This window comes from Zootoca vivipara, chromosome 14 (assembly GCF_965207765.1).
Source record: "Zootoca vivipara chromosome 14, rZooViv2.hap1.1, whole genome shotgun sequence".
NCBI lineage: Eukaryota > Metazoa > Chordata > Lepidosauria > Squamata > Lacertidae > Zootoca > Zootoca vivipara.
The window spans coordinates 42650469-42677117 of record NC_142597.1 but is presented as its reverse complement, the minus strand read 5'-3'; the positions used below and the strand labels follow the sequence as shown (position 1 = coordinate 42677117).

The window sequence follows — 26649 nt, the reverse complement described above, 5'->3', positions numbered from 1 at the left end:
AAAGAATTGTATAAAAATGGTAATGCAACGACATTTGATGCGTCTGAAATTAAAACAAAATCTGTACAGTTAGAAATAGTAGCTGCTGGTAGTGCGCCAAAAAATGCAGCATTCTTCCATATTTGGTGAACCTGTTACAGATTTTGAGCATTTTGGAAACTTATTGTCCTAGTCTCTTTCAGTAATGTTTATACAGGAGTATAATTTTTTTTAAAGTGTTAAACTGCAGCCTTCGCCAACCTGGTGTGGGCACTAGGTGATGTGAACTACAACTCCTATGCTGACCGGGGATGATGGGAGTTAGCAAAGGTTGCTAGTGGTTGCTATACTGGTTTATGCTTGTCACTGGAAATTGCAAGATACTATTTTATTAGTTAATTGAAGACATTCCATAAATCTTCCAAGTGCATTAATGAAATATGTATATACTGGTTTAAGAGCTCCTTGAATGGTGGTGAAACTCTTTGCAGAGGGTTGTATTTTAGAGGCAAAAAATGCAGTCTCCGTTGCTTCTAGAGTAAAATGTCATGAGTAGGCCTCGCTACTCACTTCCTTGCCACTCAGTATGTCTACTTTGCCCCCATTATAGACCCAGGTAACACCTAGTTATGCTCTATGATCCCAATTGCTCATTCCATGCTGCATCGCAATGTCAGACTGAATCAAATTCAGATTTCTCGGTTGTCTAACTCAACTACACCAGCCACAGTTACCATATGTTACACACAGCAGGTTAATCAAGAGGGATTTTGCACCTTCCCTCTCAGAAAAATAGATTTTGCCAAATACTAGATATACAACATTGGACTTTAAATGCAAGACACAACCCCCCCCCAAATGACAAGGACTCTGTAGCCATGCAGTCCTGCTCCTGGGCATCACAATTTGATAAAGAGAAAGGGAGGGCACCATGGCTGGCATATGGGAGTACACTGGATGGTGTCCACAGCTAAATTTGTTTCATTTATATGTAATTTGCCATGAAATAGAGGGGGAGGAGAGCAAGGGAGGGAGACTGCAGCCTGTGGACGTGTTGTATTTCCGCATTTCATTTGGGTGATTCCAATTGTCTTGGATTTGGGGGGTGGGGAAAGCAATTATTGTTTTTGTGCATCTTGTGGGGGTTACTGGGTGTCCTGTGGAGCTTATCATGAACTGACTGAGATGTAAAACATTTTACAAGTCTCCATAAACGGTATAAATCGTATTACCTATTGTCCTTAACCAGGGTGATAATTCCTTCAAGCTCCAACGGCTGTTTCTCTGTGTGAGCTGCATATGTTTAGCTTCATGCCTCGCGTGCCATTAATCTATCAAGAAGCTGCTTTGACATTGGGAAGTCTGACAAGTCCATCCCTGTTTAATAGCTAAGTCTGGGACAGCTAACAAGAACTGTTTAAAAATCACAAGGTTAAGGGTAGAGGTCAGGATATCCTAGCTCCAGGATGGTAAACATGAGGTTCTTTTACTTTACCAAATTGTCCATACCCCCATAATTTTTGTATCTTCCTTCATGAGGACTAGCAGCTTAAAATAGAAGTACAATAAAACTTTAAAGAGAGCACTTTGGGATCAATACATCTATATATTTGAGGCCGTGCGTTGTAGAGTCTTATCGAATTTAGTCTCCAAGATTGTGAGCCAGTCCCTATTTGAACGTCACCTCAGCCATGAACTGAATAGATGTTTTTTTTGCAAGGTGTTAGCCCTACTTTTCTCAAGCCCCTTCCACAATATGAGGATGATAAAAAGGACTTTGACCTACATCACAGGGATGTTATACAGATTGCTAATATATGTCAAGTGCTTTAAACACATAAAATACTATATATAAATTGCATCTTTTAAGTATGATGATTATGATCGTTATTTATAGAAAGCTGGGGTGTGTGGTCGTTGTCTCTTAACATTGTGCTAGTGCTGAACACTATGGTCTGAAGCTCAACATCAAAAAAACTAAGATCATGGACACTGGTCCCATCACCTCCTGGCAAATAGAAGGGGAAGAAATGGAGGCAGTGAGAGATTTTACTTTCTTGGGTTCCATGATCACTGCAGATGGTGACAGCAGTCACGAAATTAAAAGATGCCTGCTTCTTGGGAGAAAAGCAATGACAAACCTAGGCAGCATCTTAAAAAGCAGAGACATCACCTTGCCAACATATAGTTAAAGCTATGGTTTTCCCAGTAGTGATGTATGGAAGTGAGAGCTGGACCATAAAGAAGGCTGATCGCCGAAGAATTGATGCTTTTGAATTATGGTGCTGGAGGAGACTCTTGAGAGTCCCATGGACTGCAAGAAGATCAAACCTATCCATTCTGAAGGAAATCAGCCCTGAGTGCTCACTGGAAGAACAGATCCTGAAGCTGAGGCTCCAATACTTTGGCCACCTCACGAAAAGAGAAGACTCCCTGGAAAAGACCCTGATGTTGGGGAAGATGGAGGGCACAAGGAGAAGGGGACGACAGAGGACGAGATGGTTGGACAGTGTTCTCGAAGCTACCAACATAAGTCTGACCAAACTGCGGGAGACAGTGTAAGACAGGAGTGCCTGGCGTGCTCTGGACCACGGGGTCACGAAGAGTCGGACACGACTAAACGACTAAACAACAACAAAGTGCTGAAAACAGTTGGAGGGTCCTGTGGCTGTCCGGATATTGTTGGGTTTTTATTAGCCTTAGCCAGTGTGGCTAATGCTCAGGGATCATAGAAGGTGGAATCCAGCAGCATCTGGAGGGTGGACATATCACAGCCACCAGCTAGGCAAAAACATTCATGTAGAGACTCCTGGAAATATCTACACTTCTGACTCATGCTCTCCCCTATAAGAAAAGGTTTCAGCATTTGCGACATTTGTGTTTAGAGAAAAGGCGAGCAAGAGGTGACATGACAGAAGTTTATAAAATCATGCATGGCATGGAGAAAGTGGATGGAGAAAAGATTTTTCCTTTTGAATAACAGAACTCATGGACATCCACCGAAGCTGAATGTTGGAAGATTTGGGACTGATAAAAGGAAATACTACTTCACACAGCACACACTTAAAACGATGGGATGTTCTCCCACGAGAGACAGCTATGGCCACCAACTTGGATGGCTTTAAAAGAGGATTGGGCAAATTCCTGAAGGATAAACCTATTTGTGGCTATGCTCTGCCTCCACAAATGGAGGCAGTCATGAATACCAGCTGCTGGAAGCTACAGGAAGGGAGGGTAATCTTGTCCTTGGGTCTGGCTCATGGTTTTCCCACTTGGGCATCAGGTGGGTGACGTAGGAACAGGATGCTGGACTAGATGGCCTGATTCTGATCTACTGTACTGTATTTTCAAAAACTCTTAATGTGGACTCTGGATTGTGTCTCTGGGGAGTTGTTCAGTGGCAGGAAAAGTAGAGATAAAATGCAGTTGGGTTTGGGGTTGTTTTTTTACTTCCCCTTTGCCTATTTATCATGAAATGGCAAGGCAAGGAAAAGGAACAAGCTAGCTTGTGGGAAGATGCAATATTTCATCTTAATGGCATTAGCGTAATTGTATTGGCGAAGCTCTCTAGACCATTATATAACTTGTTTGGAAACAACACCAGAATAGAGAAAAACAGGATGAAAACCAAGAACCTGAATATATGTTGCTAAAACAACTTAACAATTTGGTTGGGAGTGGAATATAATGTAAATAAAAGGCATAATATGACTTGTGGTTGCGGCTACAGAAGTGGCATTCATTGCCTTGGAATATGTTGCTTTTACAAGCAGATTAGTCAGCTACAACCCATTGTTATTTTTAATCAGGGATGTGGAATGGATGCTCCAAACTCTCCAGCTCCAGCTCTCATCCAGCCCAGCCAACATAGCTAACAGGCAAGAATACAAGGGATTTATAGTCCAGTATCAACTGGAAGATCACAGGTTAGCCACCTGTTTTAATCTTGAAATTTGTATTAGAGACACACTTGACTGGCTGACTTTCTCCAGGGTTTCAGGAGACATCTGCACACCTGCCTAGAGATGCTGGGGATTGAACCCGGGACATCCTGCATGCAAAGCAAATACACTTCCTTAGGAAAAAGCCGCCAAAGAAACATAAACACCTCAACAGGTTGAAGGTGGTAGTCAGAGGCACAACTGTCTGGTTTATCATTTATCATGGGAATACAGTAATTTATTTAATGAATTTTTTTGCTTACCCTGTTCAGTGATAAATACACCACACACACACACACACCCTTAAAAAGTGTTCTAGAAAAGCCTTTTAATAAACATTGTGAGTTTTTAAAGTTTAGGATAATAGATATACAAACAACATGTAAGCATTGCCATGTTTATCGAGATATTGCCATGTTTTAATCTTTCTTAATTATTTATTGTAATAAAATTTTAATAGTTTTCAATTACAGTCCAATAATAGCCTCATTATAACAATACCGATTTATAATACAATTATTAATACCAATCATTCAAATACTGTAATGAATTATATAATTTAGTTAAAGTGGGGCCCCCACATGCTAGATTTGATGGTTTGATGGTTTTATTTATTTCTGCGTTCCAAAATATTCTGTTTCAATTACATTCCGATCATGATAATAATCCCTTATACAACAACTGCAATATTAATACGGTAACTTCTATTCGCGTTGACACATTAAATGATTTATAAAACTGCAAGTGAGGAACTCAACTACTGTATACTGTATCCTTGTTCTTCTTGTGTGTAGCAATTATTCTGTCCTCTCACTCTTAATTATAAACATCTGTTAAGACATTTCAACCACACCACTTGTTTTAAACTTTTTTATACAGTAATTTCAGCATTCCTTGCAAACCGCTTGATTTTATGACAAATTAAACAGTATATAAATCTTACAAGGTTAAAATAAGAGAAAAATATTAAAGAGCAAAGCAGGTGCCTTTGCTGTACTCTTTTTGGCACTCGCTAGAAACATTTTTCTTCAGGCAAGCCTATCCAGACATGCAGAACTATGGCATGTGTTTTCATCTGCTCTTTTGCTTATCCTTGATTTTAACCATCATTATTTTTTTCTGAATGTTCTAAATAGCTGCTTTCAACGGATAATTGGCGGCTTTTCCTGACAAAGGCACGTAACTGATAATTTTATTTTCCCTTTTCTTCTTCGAGGTTTCATTACAATCAAGCGGCGTATAAATCTTGCGAAACACACACACACATTTTAAAAGCCAACCGTGGCTTGCCTTGCCTTCAGCCTGCTGGGATATATGGGATATATGGTGGGTTTCAGGCGTCGAAAAGAAAGTTGCTCGAGTCTCCCTCAGGGCACCCTTCGCGCGTGCGCGGCGCACACACACACAGAGAGAGAGAGAGAGAGAGAGAGATACACGCGCAGGCATTTAAAAAAACCCTTCAAGGAAAGGAGGCGGACGGTTAATAACGGCGGCGGCGGCGCGCCTTGGCGAAGCCCGCCAATTTTATTTTTTTTATTCTCTCCTTCGCGCGCGCGCGCTTCTTTCTGCCTTGTGTGTCCATGAGCGCGCACGTGAGGTGGGAGGGGAAGCGGGAGGGCGGGAGCGCGCGAGCTCTAACGGACTGAGGGGAGCGCGAGAGACAGCGAAGGAGGGAGCCTGCGCGCGCGAGCGAGAGAGAAAGGCGAGAAGGGGCGGGCAGGCCGGCGTTGAGGGAAGCTGCCGCCGCCGCCGCCGCCGCCGCCGCCGCCGCCGCCGCCGCCGCCGCTCTTTTTCTCCTGCTCCTCCTCCTCCTTCCTCCTCTTTCGCTTCTGTTCCTCCGCCGCTGCCGCCGGGCATGCGAGGCGATGGCCGCGGGCGGCGCGTGGAGCTTTGAGGAGCGGACCTACCGCCGCTTCCTGGAGCTTTTCCTGGGCGAGTTCCGCGGACCCTTCGGCGCCGAGCCGTCGCCCCCGTCCGGCGGCGGGGCAGAAGGCGACGCGGGGCGGGAAGCCCAGGAAGCCGTCGAAGTCGAGGAAGAAGAAGCCGTGAGGGGAGGCGAAGAAGAAGAAGGTGGTGGTGAAGAAGGAGGGGACGAGGAACCGCCGCCTGAGGAAGAGGGAGGAGGCGAAGAAGAAGCCGACGAGGCGCTGGACGAAGGCGACGATGCTGCTGCCGCTGGCGACGACGAAGACGAGGAGGGAACCGGCGGCGACGGAGACAGCCGCGTCGGGGAAGCGCAGCCCGAGGAGGAGCTGCCCCCGGCTGTGGCCCCGGCGGCGGCAGTGCCCGCTTCGCAGCCGCAGCCTCCCGCCCGGCCGGCCACCCCGCCGCCTCCGCCGCTGCCCTCGCTGCCCCGGCCGCTCTCGGAGCACATCACCGAGGAGGAGGTGGAGGGCGAGTGCCTGGACCTCTGCCTGCAGCAGCTCTACAAGTAGTGAGTAGGAAGGGAAAGGGGTGGGGGGGATGAGAGAGAGGTCAGCCCCCCCAGCAGAACAGTCATCCTGGGGGGAACGGTGGCTGCCCTGCATATCGCCCCCTGCAACCTCCGAAAAGCATAGCCGTGCTAGGAGAAAGGGATGTTTCCATACCTATTGACAAACCCCCGAAATGCATAACCTTCATAGGAGAAACTGCTGTTGCTGGACCTATAACCTCCTCAGCGCCCCCCCCCAAAAGCATATCCTAGCAGAAATAGATGTAGAAATAGCAGAAATTCTAGCAGAAATAGATGTTTCTATACCTATTAACACTCCTTGACCCCTGAAAAGCATAACCATTCTAGGAGAAACTGTTGTTACTATACCTATAAACGCCACCCCCCACCCCGAAAGGGAAACAGAACCATCCTAAGGGAAATTGTTGCTGTAGATATTATACCCCCACCCCGCAAAAAGCATAACTATTCTTGGGGAAATTGTTGTTAGTCCATCTACTACCACTCCCAAAAAAGTAACCACCCTAGGATTAGTACCATAATCATTGGTGACAATTGCTATTAATATTAACAATTCCTAGGATAGTTTTGTGTGTGTGTTGTAATACGTATAGTAACAGTTTTACCTATGATGGTTATGTACAGTTTTCTCTCCCCCGCCCCCACCAAAAAAGAAATCAGACCTTGAGTTCCCAATAATGCAATTTGAAACAGATGGGTTAAAAAGATAATAGAAATCATATAGTGTTTATTTCCAGGCAACGTGTCTTGGCATAATAAACTGTAGCTAAATGGAATTATTAAAGCCCCTGAACTTATTATCATTATTATCACTACCATAATTGTTAGCATTATCAGTGTTGCCACTCACGTGTTGTTATTATAGTTTTAGGTTGGGACCCACTGCAAAATAATAATATTAATAATCCCTCACAAAACATAGCTATCCTAGGAAATAATATTACTATATTCATTACAAAAAACTAAAATGAAAATATAACCATCCTTGGAGAAATTGTTGTTCCTATTCTTATTGTGCATATAAACTCCATATGAACAGACCCAGATCCTGTGATTATGACCTGAGGCACACTTTCATCCGCTTCCTCCACGAGAGGTCCGACAGTGGAACAGTCTCCCTCTGGAGGTGGTGGAATCTCCTTCATTGGAGGTTTTAAAGCAGAGGTTGGATTCCTGCATTGCAGGGGGTTGGTCTAAATGGCCCTTGGGTCTCTTCCAACTCTGCAGTTCCATAATTCTATGAATATGAGAAAAGGCCTTTTCTGTAGTGGCTCCCTGTTTGTGGAATGCCTTCTTCAGGAAGTCTTGCCTGGCACCTTCCTTACATATCTTTGGGCACTAGGTGAAAATTGTTTCCTTTAACTACGCCTTTCGCTGATTAACATTCTATGTCCTTTTAAAAGTGTTTGTGAGAAAGGGGCTAATGGTTTTTTTTTGTTTTAATGAGAATGAATGAATAATACATTATTACAACCCTATAAAAGATATCCCGGGGGAAATATTACCATTATTGATGATAATTATCATAATTTATTCTAGGGTGGTTGTGTGCATTTTGTAAAAGTTCCCATGCTAAAACTAGCATAAATAAAATAATAAGTATTGATAGTTATGGTGGTGGTGATGTTTATCAAAGCTGTCACCCCACTACGTACTTTATTACAGTTGTTGTATGGAATGCATTGCAAGCAAAGACATGCATAATCATAAGAGAAAGTATTGCTATTGTCATGGTTACTGTTTGTCATCCACACCTTCTTATCATTATACTATATTATATACTGCTTATTATTGCCGAGTACAAAAAAAAGAACCACCACAGGGCAAATCAGTTGATGTATTTACTGAATGTTGATTTTGCAAGATAGAAATGTGAGCTTACATAATAAAATAACAATGGTATTATTATTCCCCGTACCTTATTTAGTATGATTTTCAGAGTATGTTTATGTTTTAAGAATAAAACACATAGCCGCCATAAAACAATGAAAGATCAAATGTTATCCAACACACAATAAAAGGTCAACCCTGGATTAAGTGACACAGGTCAGCCACAGACTAGGTGAGTGAATCATAAAAGGTTCCTACCCTCTAGTCCTAGAAATGTATCTTCTTGGAAGGCACATTCTGCTTTTCCCAGTTCAGCTGTGAAGTAGGTGGACTTATGAGGGAAACAGTACTTTTGAGCATGTATTCAAGATCCCCAGGGGCACTTCCTTGGAAGGTGCACCAAGCCCCATGCTCAGCTTGATGACAAGGAGGAGTGCTCTTGAGCACGTGCAGAGAGCCCCAGGATCTTCTCTTTGGAAGAGATGCTACCCTCTTACCACCTCGGCTCTGGATTGCAGATTAAACCCCTGACCAGAAGTATATTCAGGGCCGGCTCTAGGTAGACCCCCGGTGGTGCAGTGAACCAGGGCGCTGGGCCGGCAGGCTGGGCGCCGCGCGGCAAAGCCGCGTGCAAACCGTGCTAAACCCTGCAAGGGTGGGGGCGCTGGAGCGATCTCCGCCCCTCTGCACCAGGGCACGCGACCTGCTCGAGACGGCCCTGAGTATATTGGTTGTCCTCCTGCCTGCTCTCCAGAATGTTCTTTCTTATATCCATTGACCCCTTTTCCAGCTAATCCCAGGAATATGCAGATAAGGAAAAAGATGCCCCAGGAATGCTGAATCTTTCTTCCAACTCCAGGTTCTTGTTTGATAAAATGGAGAGTGTGTGTGCCCCCAAATATGTGCAGAATGTGTCATTTCCCTCAGCCTACTCTACTTTCTCCTCCTCCCACGTCCTTTTCTTCTGTCTCTGGGATTAGAGAACAAGACTTTTGTGTCAAAGAGGGTGACTTTGAGATCTGACAAACGCTCATTTTAGAAACTAGGGGCTGAATTCTGGGGGTCCTGCTGAGCTTAATTTGAGCTAGAAACCAATCGCAATATTTTGTTTTTGAGAGGTGCCAGGGCAGCATGGCATATGTCTAATGAAAAACAAGAAGAGGGTGAATCCATGTGTGCAGGGTGTAATTTCTCTCCCCTCCATTTTCCCCTCCTAGAACAGTCTTTCCCAACCTGGTGCCCCTGGTTGAAGAAGGCTGCTCTAGGGTTGGAGAACAAAACTTTTGTATTCCAGGCCATCATGAGTCCTTGCAACCATTTCTTTTAGAAATCAAGGGCTTAGAGTTCCTGCTGGGCTGAACCTTGAAATATGTTTTACTTCCCCTTCATCCATTTTCACCCCACTGGAATTTTGATTTTAAGGGGCAGCATTGTCTCTGCTTGGCTGTGGAACTTAGGAGTGTAGAGTGTTGTTCCCATCCTCTTAATATGCCTCTGAGATTAAAGGACAAGGGTTGTATGTCAGAGATAAAATTGCAGGCAGGTTTGGTCCCCAGCTTCTTTTTTCAGAAACTGGAATGTAGCTCAGAGACCCTATAGGTTTAATTTAAATTGGAGCTCAGGCCCATAATCATTTTGTCCCCATCCCCTCACTGGAAGATCACACCTCAGTTTGAGAATATGCAAATGACTGTCCAAAAAAAGAGTGCCACTGTGCATGTGCTGAGTGAACATATCTTTCTCTAACCCATCACATACAAGATCAGTCATCCTTCTTATTGCACATGGACATTTGCGGTTCAACCTTGCCTGGAATTATGTCATGTGCGTGTATGGGGGGTGGGGGTGGGGGTGGGGAGGCTGTCCTTACTCTGCCCTTACTCTTCCACCTGCCTTATTTCAGACTATTCTGTTGCCTATTTTTATTTTGTTAAATCACTAATAAATGGATTCTTAGAGAAACATAAACAAAAGTTAATTAATTGTGACTAAGAAAGGATATTCTGGCTAAGTTCAAAGATGCTTTGTTTTTTTACTACCGGTATGTCACCTATTCTTCGGCCATGCATTGGCAATGAAAAGAGGTTCCTGGGTTTGGCTTGTAGGTTTTGAGCTGATCGCAGGTGAGCTTTGAGTTGAAGTGGGACGGACAATTGTTGGGAAACTGAAGGAGGCTTGTTTAAAAATATAAAGGGGGGAGTTGGCATCAGTAACTGGGGAGGAAGGTTATATTTCAGGGAGCGAGGTAGGAGAGCGCATGGTGTGCATTGTAAATGAAAGGCTGGTGGCAGCAAACATTTAAGTGGAGGCTTCTAAGAGAATTGAGAGAATGATTGGGTCTCAAGCTGACTCTTAGCAGAAGGGCTACAGAAGGCTAGGCAAGGGAGTTAAGCAAAACGGGGCGACATTAAGGGCCAAACAGTTGTGTGATTGGATCTCTTAACTTCCTTCCTTTAACAGGTTAGGGTGCTCCAAATGCTGTGAGACAAATTGGTTTAACCCCTTCCAGCATGCCATTTCCAAATATAAATCTCCTTCAAACCTCTCTTAGATTTGTGTGAGGTATGAAGAAGCTAAATAGTGGGACCGATAGAATGTGAAGGAATGCTTTGCTGCAGGAAGGTTTATGATCAGGTGGCTAGACTGCTAGAAAGAGTTATGCAACAGAAGATGTAGGGGGCCTTATGTGGGTGGGTGGTTGATTTGATGAGTCATCCTGAGGGTGAGAAATTTGGGAATGAAGAACTTGGAGTGGGATTGTGTCCTACAGTGAGAGTGCCCTGGATATTTCCCTCACTTCTAACTCTCCTGCTGCCTCCATTCTTAAAGGATGGGTAGATAAGGGTAAAACATAAATTTTGGCTGTGTTGTGGAGGGAAGATGCCTCATGCCTCTTGTAGAATAGGAATGAGTATTTTAGCAGCTGATTGTTAATAGGTAACGGGATAGGGGATGTGGAGAAAGAAGCAATATATTTATCAGCTTGAAAGCACTGTGAGCAGAAGTCTTCAGGATAAGCTATTCCAAGCCTTAGGGGTATTTGCATTGCTGGTCACAGTAGCTAGGAATGCTTCATATACTGGGCTGTACAGGATTGTTCTCTGGGTATGCTTTGTGAAAGATTTAGAGCACAAAGCAGGAGGCAGATGGGATCTATTCCCAGCATGAAAAGCCTGTACTGTAGACTAAAACCTTAAGATCAGTTACCCATGCTTTGTGCTGTGCTTCTGCTTTAGCTCTGTAGGCTGGAAGTAAGAATGGTTGTTAGTGGCCTTTTCTTCCAAAGAAACCTTTTAAGACTGATAACTGTTGCAGGAGACAAATGAACCTGTGAAAATATGCACAGCACGCAGGGGAGCTTTGTTACTGAGCTGATAATTGTAATAAAAGGTGTTACTCTGTTGCCAAAGAAGGGAAAAGGAAATTTTACAATTACGCAGTCCATTTGTATTCACTTGTGACCTCTGAAATAATAGGCAGCAGAACTGGAACTTTAGAATAAAATGCTTGTTTTTTTGCACATATGCATATCTACCTCTCCCCAAACTGCTTTGTAGAAAAAGTATTGTTTTCCCCCAGTCAGTATGGTAGCAGTTTAGTGACATGAGATCACATTGTCAAAATTACTTTTTTTGTTTTAAAGGTTTCTTGTTACCTTGGTCCTTAAAATTTTCATTTTGTGCAACCACTGGCAAAACCTGGTGAATGAAATAACAAATGCAAACGTTGCACACTGTGTCTCTCCAATATATTCAAATTTATTTCAGATATTTCTTTAAGGGTTTTAAAATAAGGTGCATCTTAATTTTTGCAAAAGGAATACAGAACCTCTGCTCTGTTTTATAAAATGTAGGTAGTTTTATAAAAAGGTAGTTTTACTTCTAAACTATCAGTATGTCATAATTTTAGTCCTCTGGAGAGGTGCTGCTCATTTCCATTAATTTTCCAGTTCTTGCAAATCCTGTTTCTGAATTTCATTTATGCTATCCACGTTTTATATACAGTAGTTATAGTTCCAGATGTGCTTTTTGTGCTAATCAGGCCACATCTGGAGTACTCTGTCCAGTTCTGGCTATCACATGAGTGTGTTGAGGGAAATTGGGCTGGTGAGGTGGTCTGGAAACAAAGTCCTTTGAGAAACACTAGAGGGAAAACTCAGCAATCACCAGAGGATTGGAGAAGATCAGTCTACATCCCAATCCCAAAGAAGCGCAGTGCCAAAGAATGCTCCAACTACCACACAATTGCGCTCATTTCACACGCTAGGAAGGTTATGCTTAAAATTCTACAAGGCAGGCTTCTTACCCAAAACTCAACAATTTATAGGCACCTTTATGACCATTGAAGGATCCACTTAGCAAATTACCTCAAGTCATTAAAAGGTAAAGGTAAAGGGGCCCCTGACCATCAGGTCCAGTCGTGTCCGACTCTGGGGTTGCGGCGCTCATCTCACTCTATAGGCCGAGGGAGCCAGCGTTTGTCCGCAGACAGCTTCTGGGTCATGTGGCCAGCATGACAAAGCTGCTTCTGGCGAACCAGAGCAGCACACGGAAATGCCGTTTACCTTCCCGCCGGAGCGGTCCCTATTTATCTACTTGCACTTTGATGTGCTTTCGAACTGCTAGGTGGGCAGGAGCTGGGACCGAGGAACAGGAGCTCACCCCATTGCAGGGATTCGAACCGCCGACCTTCTGATCAGCAAGCCCTAGACTCTGTGGTTTAACCCACAGCGCCACCTGGGTCCCACCTCAAGTCATTAGATAATCCCAAACATCGCTGGGCATTCTCCAGGGCCCGTTTTAACGCCCTCCCCTCAGCTTTATTAGTTGGTAGATACAACAAGACTCCAATTGACCAAAGACTATGCCCCTGTGATGACAATGAGATCGAATCCATCGGGCATGTCCTTTTATATTGCCAATTATACCGTGATACGAGGAAAGAGCTGATCGAACCGCTCCTAGTGAAACAGCCCGGCCGATAAGAGGAAGCCTACACCAGACACCTTTTAGCTGACAAAGACATAGAGACTACCAGGATTGTAGCAAAATTTTGCTGTAGCGACAAGAATAAGACATGCCGTGATGACAGCAACAACCAGTGACAGATAACCTAGTTGATGTATCGTAGGATTATCACAGGAGCGTCGACAGGTGGCTGAGATTCATATATCAAACTTTTATAAAATTTTAAAATTTGTAACATTTTAACTGCAATTTTACTATGTAGATACCCATTTTATGAACTGAACTGTATAATTCTCTCGCTGGTCTTTGACTGTATTAAAGATTTATTATTACAAGGCAGGCTTAGGCAGTGTGTGGACCGAGAACTCCCGGAAGTGCAAGATGGTTTTCGAAGGGACAGAGGAACCAGAGACCAAATAGCAAACATGCACTGGATTATGGAGAAAGCTAGAGAGTTCCAGAAAAACATCTACTTCTGCTTCATTGACTATGCAAAAGCCTTTGACTTTGTCGACCACAGCAAACTATGGCAAGTTCTTAAAGAAATGGGAGTGCCTGATCACCTCATCTGTCTCCTGAGAAATCTCTATGTGGGACAAGAAGCTACAGTTAGAACTGGATATGGAACAACTGATTGGTTCAAAATTGGGAAAGGAGTACGACAAGGTTGTATATTGTCTCCCTGCTTATTTAACTTATATGCAGAATTCATCATGTGAAAGGCTGGACTAGATGAATCCCAAACCGGAATTAAGATTGCCGGAAGAAATATCAACAACCTCAGATTTGCAGATGACACAACCTTAATGGCAGAAAGCGAGGAGGAATTAAAGAACCTTTTAATGAGGGTGAAAGAGGAGAGCGCAAAATATGGTCTGAAGCTCAACATAAAAAAAAACCAAGATCATGGCCACTGGTCCCATCACCTCCTGGCATTTGACCCTTGGGCCTGAGGTTTGCTGCCCTTGACTTGCCAGAATATAGTATAGAAGAAAGTGCTACCAACATCAACAGTGTGTTTTTCATGGGCTGCCTAGACTTCCTTCTTTAAAAACAAACAAACAAATGAATGAATAATTGTCACTCTGCTCATCCCTGAAACATTCTGCACACTTTCTAGATTCTACTGTCAACAAAAGCAACAGAACCTTAAGGACACATTTTAGTTCAATAAATCTACATATCATTGTGCCCTCTCCCAGAGATCAAGGCATTGAGAAAACAGATGTGTGCTTTGAAGTAAGACCTCAATTGGATGATATGTCAAGATGTTCTGTCCTTAGATTATAATTTCCTTGTGGGCTGAATTTATCTCCCATAGTGCCCACTTGTTGTCTGACTTCCTGTCCATAGTCCTAAATAAACACCTGTGTGAGATGTGTCTTGAAAAAATAATAATAGTTCTGCATGTCAATTGCACCTTGCCTGTTTGAACAGTAGATCCGATTCTTTTCCAGTCTTTTCCAACTTTTTGACAAAAAAACAAACAAACTGCTAAATGTATGATAAGAGCAGTTGCTTTGCCTCTGCCTACTTAATGAAACAAATGTAAAAATCCTTAGTAACTGGTCAAAAGTATTGTTGCTGTGCTCTCTTCACATCATTACAAAGCAAAATGCATGAACACAGTTTTTAATAGGACACTTCATAGGGAAGCAAACAGTGTTATACAATGATAGATGTAGAAGAGAGCTGCCCTTCAGTATTTCAGTAATTACTATTGAAGCTGAACAGGTTAGCTAGATTGCATAGTCACCCTGCTTATATTTGTACTTAATGGAAAACATAGCTGCAGGCAACTAATGACTGAATTGGTCAATATTTTCAGGCTCTGACTATGTTCATCAGTTTTGAAAGCTGCATGCACTTAGCTTCAATAGCTTATAGATCCTAGCCAACTCTGATTACAGTAGTGAAATTCTGAATTAAAAGAAATGCAGGCTGTAATTCTGTACACACTTACCTGGGAGTAAATCCCTTTGAACAGTGTGGCTTTCTTCTGGGTAGATATGTATAGGATTTATTTATTATGGGTTCCCCCCCCTTGCATTTATATTCTGCCTGTTCTTCAATCATGGAGCCCAATATGGTATACATGTAATTCCCATTTGGTCACCCATAAAGGCACTGACCATTCCTAGGCTTTCAGAAACCTATTGGGGTTAAAGTATTACTTTGACTTGTTGAGTTGTTCCAGTGGCATCCTGTTTCACTTGGACTGTGTCTTCTGCTGATGGGAGGGTTGTTTTATACATTGTACTAGTGAATAAGTGAGACTAAACCCAGATATGTTATCTGGTGGAATGCTTCATTGTATTGAAAGGATAAGATAAATCATGTCAACTAATTATCTGCAAAAATTATAGTTGAAGATGTTCCAGGGGCTAATATGAAAAATCTGTTTTAAAATTCTGACAGACATTTATATACTGTAGATGGGTTGTTGATGCATAAGAGGTGGTCTCAATCTGCTACAATGTATGACCTCAGTTGGAGAAGATTAGGCAGAGAAGTATGTACAGGTTTAAATGCAGCTGCCCAGTAGGAGCATAATCTGTGGGTTGACTAAGCATTGAGTCGGAAGAGATTGAGAAGCAACATTATACAAGTGCAGCCTTCTGCTTTCCTTTTGACAAAATATTGAACCTCCTCAAATTGCTGCTTACAGATCACTAACTGGTTAAACGGGAAGCTAAAAGAATGGGTGGCTTTCATAATGGAGAGAGTTACTGGAGGAGGAGAGTTGTATAGCAGTGGATTACAAAGTTTGCTTGGCATATAACATCATTACCCCACTTCCTCACAGTATAAATTCTGAAATTAACTTGATACTTGCCATATAAGTGCTAATATTGCTGCTTGTTCCTATAGCTGAAGGGATGTAGAAAATGTAGTATTACTTGAAGGACTTGCAGTTGAAGCTGTTATGTAGCCCAGCTATGAATAACTTAAGATTCAGATTTCATATACTCTAATTAATAAACCCTGCTTTTCCCTGTTCCGCCCCCTTTTCCAGCCACTTCCAGGTTGCCATGATGTGCATGGTTGCACACATATCAAACACGTGTAAATCAGTCATTACCTGTACCTCCAGAAACGTTAGAGGAATGGATATTTGAAAATTGTTACTGGGGTTAAGGGCCCTCTCTTTGACTCAACCACTCCTTAGTGTTTTCATTTACCTTTGTCTCTTCCCCTCCCAAGAGCATGTTAGCTCCATGAGACCCTGATTTGCTCTGTTTTAGAGCTGTAACATTTTTTCTGGCATTTCTCTCTCTGCTTCCCTCCCCCACAAATGTTCTTAGCAGTTAACTATTATAGAAATTTATTTTTCTTCCCAGTTATTAGATGCACCTGGTATTTAACCCATAATCTGCATTTAACCTATTTCTAAGGGTGTGTAGTGGAGGGGCTTCCTAAGGTGGCACGAATTTCTTACTGAGGGCCTTCTGGTGGTTCCCTCACTGTGAGAAACAAAGTTACAGGGAACCAGGCAGAGGGCCTTCTCGCCTAGTGGCGCCCGCCCTGTGGAACGCCCTCCCATCAGATGTCAAAGAAATAAATAACTATCAGACTTTTAGAAGACATCTGAAGGCAGCCCTGTTTAGGGAAGCTTATAATATTTGATGAATCATTGTATTTTAATATTCTGCTGGAAGCCGCCCAGAGTGTGGCTAGGGAAACCCAGCCAGATGGGCGGGGTATAAATATGTTGTTGTTGTTGTTGTTGTTGTTGTTGTTGTTGTTATTATTATTATTATTACTACTACTACTATTACTACTAACAAGCTACACATGTATACAGTGGGCCAGAGTTGCTGAATGGTCCTCTCTCTATGTATTGTGGCTTAGGTGCTGGAGACTTGTTTTTTTAACAAAAAGTTTCTGGCCTTTTTTCTTCCCACAGTCGTTTGCCATGGATCTGCAAAACATATTGTGACCCCATAATAGTTTTAGGACTCCTTTCAGTTGTGTGAAGTTATAAACTGAAGACTTTAGTCCCTTCAGAATCTTGTCAGACGATACCACTTCAGCCACTGTCTCTCTCCCCAGGCCACACACCTCACCAGCTCTACTTTGCACCTTCCTTGAGTGTTTTTGCCTTGGTGGAATATGTCCTTGAACTTTGATAATGCCTCTACTTGCCTGAATGAAGGATAGGAATGTGTGTGTGTCTAAAATGAGCTTATGGTGTGAAAGTAAATTTTACATTCATTGTTTGGCCTAGTTTGGCCTCTGGCTCCAACCACAACAGACACATGACCCTTGAAATTTCTATATCCCTATGATAAATAGATTTGATAAGCTAAATTATGGTGCTGGAGGAGACTCTTGAGAGTCCCATGGACTGCAAGAAGATCAAACCTATCCATTCTTAAGGAAATCAGCCCTGAGTGCTCCCTGGAAGGACAGATCGTGAAGCTGAGGCTCCAATACTTTGGCCACCTCATGAGAAGAGAAGAATCCTTGGAAAAGACCCTGATGTTGGGAAAGATTGAGGGCACTAGGAGAAGGGGACGACAGAGGACAAGATGGTTGGACAGTGTTCTCGAAGCTACGAACATGAGTTTGACCAAACTACGGGAGGCAGTGCAAGACAGGAGTGCCTGGCGTGCTATGGTCCATGGGGTCACGCAGAGTCGGACACGACTAAACGACTAAACAACAACAACAACAAGCTAAAACCAAACTAAGCATAAATTCTAGATCGCTTCTTTTTATATTAGTTTCAAAGTTTACAAGACTGATGTGAGTTGTTTGCTAGTTGACTGGCTAGAGTCTCAATTTAGGGAGACCAGCTAGGGTCAGTAGCTTTGCATGCTACCTAGAGATGTTGTTTCTGTAGGAAAATTGATGCACCTGAAGTTAATTTTCTAACCAATGTGTTTTTTCCAGTTTATAGGCAACATCCATTAATACTGTTTATTGGGGGAAGTTTTGTATGCCTGTAGCACTCCCCAGGTAACTAAATGAGTCTCTGAATGCTTTCTGTAGGAGGACCTTAAACAGATGGATAAACCAGAAGGCCAAAAAGAAAAGGTCTTTAAAAAAATATGAATAAATAAATCTGGGTTACTGAAGGAAATGATTTAGAACTGTTCATTCAGGTCCAATAGAAGACTTAGAGGCCCCAGTAAAAGAAAATGGCCCTGAGACTTGGAGGAAAGCAACAGCTTTGGCAGATTATCGTCTGGCGCAGCTTGTGAGCAGAATGTCCCAAATGCTTTGCCAGCAATAGAAGCAAACACAAAACCTTTCAGTGGTGTAAACAGGAGCACTGCTAGCTCAGAAATGAGCTATTGTCCAAGAGGTGGTGAATTAGCCACTGCTTGAATAATAAGACTTTTTTTCTCTAAGGAAAGAAAATGGGATGCTGTTTTAAAATTGGGATGCAGATCTGCATGGCCCTCTGTTGAAGGAAATAAAAGCAATTGAAAAGAAAGAAAGAAAGAAAGAAAGAAAGAAAGAAAGAAAGAAAGAAAGAAAGAAAGGAGATGGGACTGTAGTTGAAGAGGGGACATCTAAAGATGGTGGCATTCTGGACTTGTTTGAGAGCCAAGGGTGATGGTTTAGGGAGGAAAGGAGATTGGGATAGACGTAAAAGCATATGGGAGAAAGTAGCTGGAGACGGGCGGTAGATTAGAACAGGAGGCAAGTGGAAAAGGGAAGACCCTAGGGGTAGAGGCAATAGGAAGGGGAAGCAGGAGAGTCCCCCTGTGTTTGTGACATGTAGGGAAAGACAACTTCCTAAACTCATGCCTCAGCAACACATCATATATCTCCTGTGTATGATAGGGTAAAAAAAAAAGTTAACAGTAAAAAGTCGAAGCATCCATGTAACAAAGATGAATTGGGAGTGAAAGTTTTACTGTTGAAAGGGAAACAACTTAATGTTCAGAAAAGAGGAGCCAAAAAACAACAGCAAGAGATGACAAAAAGATACTGGCATGTAGAAAATGTCATTTTTACAGAAATGGAGGAAAGTAATGGAAAACCTAAAGGAGTGGGGATTGCTTTAGAATATCAATCCAAACTATTGTACTATTAAGATTAAAGGAAAGCCTCAATCTCAGAACTTGCAAACACATAAGGTTTTGTGTGACTCTCTTATCTTTAGTTACAGGTTGAGAAAAGCTGGAATTTGATAGACTTTGGTGTAGACAGTTGTGATGGTCTCAGGCATCCCCAAACTTCGGCCCTCCAGATGTTTTGGACTACAGTTCCCATCATCCCTGACCTCTGGTCCTGTTAGCTAGGGATCATGGGAGTTGTAGGCCAAAACATCTGGAGGGCCGCAGTTTGGGGATGCCTGGACCAGCTATTCACTTCCATCTGAATGGTTTTCATTGGAAGAATCAACCACAAGGCAGAAATGGGAGTGAAGATAAAACACAATGACACTTTTAGAAGAATAGTAATTACATAAGTAATTATATGGTGCTGGAGGAGACTCTTGAGAGTCCCATGGACTGCAAGAAGATCAAACCTATCCATTCTTAAGAAAATCAGTCCTGAGTGCTCCCTGGAAGGACAGATCGTGAAGCTGAGGCTCCAATACTTTGGCCACCTCATGAGAAGAGAAGAATCCTTGGAAAAGACCCTGATGTTGGGAAAGATTGAGGGCACTAGGAGAAGGGGATGACAGAGGACAAGATGGTTGGACAGTGTTCTCGAAGCTACGAACATGAGTTTGACCAAACTGCGGGAGGCAGTGCAAGACAGGAGTGCCTGGCGTGCTATGGTCCATGGGGTCACGAAGAGTCGGACACGACTAAACGACTAAACAACAACAAATTACATAAGTGGTAGAAAAGTAACATCTTTTATGAATGGAACATGTTCTTAGAATGTTGGAGAATGTTCCTGGAGAGACAAAGCATCCATTTCATATGTCCTCATTTTGCTCTTCAAACTAAGCACTTTGCAGTTTGGGTGTGGAAAAAGCTTTCCAGCTCTAGTAGTAACAGCATCTTTTCTGTAGCAAATTAGATTATCCAGACTGGGGCTATTTCCTTTAACTTGATACTGCAATACCAAAAGCACCAATTAACACTGTGAGGAGATGCTGGGAGTGAGAAATGAAACTGACAAGGATCTTTACTGCTTGAAATAGATTAGCACAGAAATGTTTTGGTTTGGCCAGACTGTTACAGCTAGAATGTTATTAACAAATCTTATTAGGTTATGCCAAAAGCTTGTAAAGCTAAGGTTAATGAAAACCAGCATTATATATTCTTTTAGTTTTCATCCTTTGAAGACACAGGCTCTGTTGTCTTCTGTAGTAGAACTTTGGGGCAAAAGTTCAATACTGTGGGTGTTCTAGAGTTTGGTACGTGTGCGTGCACACACACACACACACACACAGAGAGAGAGAGAGAATCCTGTTGATGATGGCTTTTGTAAGTACTGTATTATTGTTGACTATTATTTGCCTGTGTCTTCCACAGATATGACCTATTCAGTTTCTAGAGCTTCTGGGAATGTATTTTCAGTTTACCCAATACTATGTTATGGCATATACTTTGCAATGTAAGTGTTATGTTATTTGGGAAGTTCAGATTCACTGGAAGTTCTGCCGTTCGTAAAGCTTCATAGTATGAAGCAGATCTAAGATTGCGGAACTCTAGATGCTGTTCCCAGTTCAGAGATAACTATGCTTACATTTAAGAGGTGATGTTTGGGGTGTGTTTATGTCTTTAGTAAACTTGTGCTGCTTGTAGTCTTCCACCTGAGATTATTTTTTTCTGTAAAGCTAGGTCAAAATATAGCAAGCAGCTATTGGGGCTATGGTTAGTACAAAATGGGGTTCTTCCAGTGCATACTGCCTTGAGGGCAGGTTACAGGTGTGATAAATGTCTCCCCCTGTTGACTCGGTCTACTCCATGCATGCTTCTCTTTGCTACTGTTCTGACTAGCTGGTAACTTAGGAACATAGGAAGCTTTTTTATACCATGTTAGACCATTGCTTCATCTAGCTTAGTTTTGTCTACTCTTGACTGCCACAACTCTCAAGGTTCTCAGGAGTCTTTCCCAGCCCTACCTGGAAATGCTGAGGATTGAACCTTGGGTCTTAATATGGAAAACATGTTATCTACCACCGAGCTATGGGCTTTCCAGTTCTATGGTCTATGCTATTTCAGCATTTCTGCATCTAATTTAGGATGTGTAAGGATTTATATTCCCTAATTCTAACTTTCAGTGGTTATTTGAGGTCTTAGTCACAGAATAGTTCCTTGTGATAACTTTAACTGCAGATGTCTGGAATTCTATCTGACTTTCTGCATCCAAAGCATATGATATGCCATTGAAGCTATGCCCTCTTCCACAGTTTCTGTTGTCCTGTACAAACATTCCACCTGGGTGCCGCTGAGAGAAGCTGGGACAGCACAGTCCACTCCCTTGTCTTGCCTGAGGCAAATTCCCACAGGTTTCTCCTCTCCTGAAACTCTCTCCTCATTGGCCATTCTGTCTGGAACATTTTGGAACCATTTCTTTTTCTTTTTTCTTCTTTCCTTCCCATACTCCCCCACTCCTATTTTATGCCATGACTTCTACATTTTAAGGCTGATGGCAAGACCTTTGTAATTTTAAAGATGTGCACAGTACCTTGAAAATTTTAGCCACCTTATAAATGATAAATATATTACATTTCCTAAAGTAACTTGCATATTATGCTTCAAAATGAGTTTCATATGTTTTCTAAAATAGGGAATATTCTGCAGGAGGTTAGCTAAGAATTAAAAAGTAATACAAATATTTAAATGGATTCAGATACTTAAGCTATTTAATTATATTTTTCTGCAGGAGTGTTGTATTTCGGTTAGAAAGATGAAATGAATATCCCCACTGGGTAGTGACTGTCTGAGAGAACACCAAGTGCTATTTTTCCATGAGAAGGATGTACAGATTTGCATTAATTTGTGGAATTCTTGTTGTGTTCAAAATTGAGCATAGAGAAGAATAATTGTTCTTTGACAGAATGACGTTTGCCTTCTGAATTGTTGCCAGAGACAGATGGTGCTGTCTGATGACACACAGACAAAAGTTCCATAGTGGGAAGAATGAAATTGTCTCTCAAGGCAACCTGTCTTAAGCATCCTACCAAGGAGTAGGATGTTTAATAGCTGGCCTTGATAGTCAAATGTTGTTACTTATAAGCACTGAGATGGGGGTCTATTGCTTTTGCTCCATAGAAGCAAAATAAATGCATCCCTTTTGAACCTGCAGTTTTATGAAAATTACTTTATAAGAGAGGAGCCAACATGTGTATTACAACCTGTCCCCTCAGTCTATGGTCTAATGCTGTACCCCAGCACAAGAAGTAACCTGGCACCGTCTTGAAGGTTAAGAAAAAAATATTTTGTTGCTCTTCTAGCAGTATATTTGAAGCTTTCCCAACTAGTTGCCAAAACCAAATTTATGGGGCAGTAGGTAAAGGTAAAGGGGCCCCTGACCATTAGGTCCAGTCGTGGACGACTCTGGGGTTGCGGTGCTCATCTTGCTTTACTGGCCGATGGAGCCGGCATACAGCTTCTAGGTCATGTGGCCAGCATGACTAAGCCACTTCTGGTGAACCAGCGCAGCGCACGGAAACGCCGTTTACCTTCCCGCCAGTTCGTGCTTTCGAACTGCTAGGTTGACAGGAGCAGGGACTGAGCAATGGGAGCTCACCCTGTTGCGGGGATTCGAACCGCCAACCTTCTGATTGGCAAGCCCTAGGCTCTGTGGTTTAGACTACAGTGCCACCTGCATCCCTAGGGGGCAGTAGGTATATTGCCTTTTAAACTGTGTGTGTGTAGGGAGTTGTTGATTGTTTTGTTGTTATGTATTTTTGTGTATTTCTACTGTAAATCACACTGTGATAATTGAATGAAGGGCGGTATATGATTTAATAAATATTAATAATAATTTGAACAAAGTTGAGGCATCTTCTTGCATTTGAACCATGTTCAGTTTATGCAATATTAGTTCATCATTAATTTTACCAAATTTGGAACAATCAGAAAAGATTAGTATGATACCTGTGATATATTTTGCCAGTCACACGGAATTGAGTCCAAATAATCTTGATCCAAACCTTATTACCAACTATGCTTGACTGCTACAGATTATTCATATTATGTGTAGTTTTATAAAATTATCCGCCTCTGTTGGACAACTTTTTTAAAAAATTGAAAATATCCCAAATGCATTAGTCCAGGCATCCCCAAACTGCGGCCCTCCAGATGTTTTGGCCTACAACTCCCATGATCCCTAGCTAACAGGACCAGTGGTCAGGGAGATGGGATTTATAGTCCAAAACATCTGGAGGGCCGCAGTTTGGGGATGCCTGCATTAGTCTTTCCTAGTTTTTCCAGCCCCCTTGATCAATATAGTTGCCCTCTTCTGTAACTTTTCAAGTTCTTTAATAATCCTAAACCAGAACTTATTTTTTAAATTGTCAAAAATTGTATATTTTAGGAGAAACTTTAGGATGGAGCTGTTCTCTCATTAAGGGCAACTTCAGGTTTTTTTGTTTTTTGTGTGTGTCATTATGGCAGCTTGAAAAAGGGAGGTGGTTGTTGTCCATGTGTAAGTGAATTACTCTTCACATGTTGATGCAGCTGAGTAGAGTCTCGTGTGTGAAGCAGCCCTAGATTTCTAGCCTTATTGGTTGTAGAGCTAAAAGTTGGCTCTTCTGTCAACCACACTGAGTGTCATTGAGGTTGGCTTTTATTGTCGCTGGTGGACCGAGTTGGAATGTCCAACCAGCAAGGCTTCGCCTAATAGGGGTCCAATGATTGGGTGATTTGAACTTGGAGATTTGGTGGACATTCATGCCCTGTGATATGACCAGCTGGGCTGGATGTTAACATCCACCTGGCCCTGCACAATCTGGCTGCCTGGGAATGGTGGCAGGACTGTAACCACCACCCACCCAGAATCGGGATAAGCTCTGAATCAGCCCCTTTGCCAACTGTTGTTGGCATCTGCCTGCCACAGGGAAATGGCTCATCCTGATTTACAACACAGTTTGTTAGCAAGGGGGATAGCTCTTATCTAGACATAATTAAAAGTTGATTGATTCATTGCATTAGGTAATCGATGAAGACTTTTACTCCTACTTTATCATTTTTCCCATGACTGATGAGATGTAAAGATTATTATAGTTTGAGCATTATTTTTCCTTATTCAGACTTTTAATTACATGTTCTAACACCAGCTTTTATTTAATTGCATGTTTCAACTCAGGAAGTATACTTTCTTGCAGGCAGCCTTTTTTGATATATAAAAAAACATCTTTTATCAAAAGTGGAAGGTGAAATACAGTAGTCTAATGAGTGTGGTGTGGTAGTTATGTGGTTCCCAGCCTCAGAACAAACCAGGTTCTAAACCAGGGTTTGAAGTTAGTTTAGGATCCTGGCTTGTTCTGAAGCTGGTAGCCATAGTTTTCTGATATTTATGAAGCAAGAAACTGTGGGTAACTGAACAGTTAGTTATAGTCAGTTTATTTATATGCCATACTTTCCACAGTTTAACAATTAACAGTTCATTTAAACTATATATTTAAAAATGAGGATAAAACTTAACTAACAGGCTAACTAACTGCAAACAGACTATCAGAAAGGGAAGAGGGGCGTGTACATTACAATTTATTTGTATCCTATGTTAGTCATGCTCAGAGTAGATCCTTTGAAATTAATGGACATAGCTAACAGGTCCATTAACTTCAGTCTGAATAGAACTGAGTTGGGCACAACCTATTATTATTATTATTATTATTATTATTATTATTATTATTATACTGCTACTGCTACAACATTTTCATATACTACTTTTTGGCCCAAAGGCCCCCAAAGATAATAAAACAAAATACAATATGTAACAAAATACAATCACATGCCATAAATGAGCACAAGAGCAAAAATGACGTTGTTGGAAGGGCAGATAAAAGCCTTTGCAAGCTAGAGAATTAAAGTGTGCTCTCACCAGAAAAGGAAGAGCAAAGGGAGTACAAAAATCTTGTTCTGAACTAAACAGGACCTGGGTTCAAGTACTCACTCAGCCATGATGTTCCCTGGGTGACCTTGGGGGAGACACCTCTTAGCCTAACTTCCAGGATTGTTATAATGGGTGGAAGGGAGAGAACTGTTTGTGTGTTCCTCTGAGGTATCTGCAGGAAGAGTAGGCTAAAAATGTAATAAAATAAACAATCCTTTTGGCAGAAAGCCATTAGACTGATTTTTTTTTAAGTAACTAGAATTATTATGTTGGATCTTTATGTGTTTTAGTGGCAAGTTGCTAAATCTCTATCTATCCAGCCTTTAAACAAATGTTTCTGAAATATATCATATTGTCATGAAAGAACTGGTTGGGCTCACTTAGCTACTCATAACTGCTTGACTCCTACAACTGGTAAAGGTAAAAGGACCTCTGACCGTTAGGTCCAGTCGCGGACGACTCTGGGGTTGCGGCACTCATCTCGCTTTACTGGCCGAGGGAGCCAGCATTTGTCCGCAGACAGCTTCCAGGTAATGTGGCCAGCATGACTAAGCCGCTTCTGGCGAACCAGAGCAGTTTACCTTCCCACTTGCACTTTGACGTGCTTTCAAACTGCTAGGTTGGCAGGAGCAGGGACTGAGCAATGGGAGCTCACCCCGTTACAGGGATTCAAACCGCCGACCTTCTGATCGGCAAGCCCTAGGATTTAGACCACAGCGCCGCCCACTGGTAGATAGCCACAATTGCTGAGAACATTTGCAAGTGTCAGTTGTACTGTGTGGGTGGAAATTTGTATCCTATGGTGCCCCTTTCCCATTTCTATTGAACTGATTGAAAAGGAAGAAAAGGAAGAAAATGGTACTCTTCATGACTTTTGAAGAATGCTTAGCAACTTTCTGTACCTCCCAAGGAAGGCCTACTGAATGCACTCAGAACCTTGAATCTAGAGCAGGAAGTGAGGACTGATACACAAAGGGTAAGAATTGGCTGGTGGGTGAAGGAGTCTTTTCCCATCTATGTTCCTAAACAATAACCAAGGAACACAAGTTCCGACCCTAGGGGACATACGACCAATCCCTGCTAAACAAGTGTTTAGAGCTAGGATAAATGATTTAAAAGGTGGGGGGCATGGGTGTAGCCAGGATTTATGTTGGGGGGGCAGAACCAACGTGATTGGTCAGTTAAGTATTTCTATTGTTTTACTTGATGGGGGGCAGCTGCGCCCCTGCCCCCTCCTTGGCTTACACCCATGAATCTGTTGCATGTGTTGATTTCCAGGAGGAGAGATTTCTGGGGATTACATGTGGCACTACGTATGATCTTGGGTAGATTCTCACAACTGGGAGATACACTTACAGTGTGGTACCTGTGATCACACTGAGAGAGGCTGTAATTTGTTGCATTTAACCTCATCTGCTCGGAGATCCTGGAAATGGGGTGATTAATGCAGTATTATATTGGTTCAGGCTGAAGCGTCAAGGAATAGGATACTCCT

General features: G+C 42.3%; 1 protein-coding gene across 1 annotated transcript in view; it reads left to right on the top strand.

Moving 5' to 3' along the window:
- Positions 1–4234: 4234 nt before the first annotated feature.
- Positions 4235–26649, top strand: part of PPM1E (protein phosphatase, Mg2+/Mn2+ dependent 1E) — an 84630-nt gene continuing 62215 nt past the window's right edge. The window contains exon 1 of the mRNA XM_035139826.3: positions 4235–6354. Within this exon, the coding sequence (XP_034995717.2) occupies positions 5786–6354 (569 nt within the window). The 5' untranslated portion in view covers positions 4235–5785. The remainder of the gene's footprint in view (positions 6355–26649) is intronic.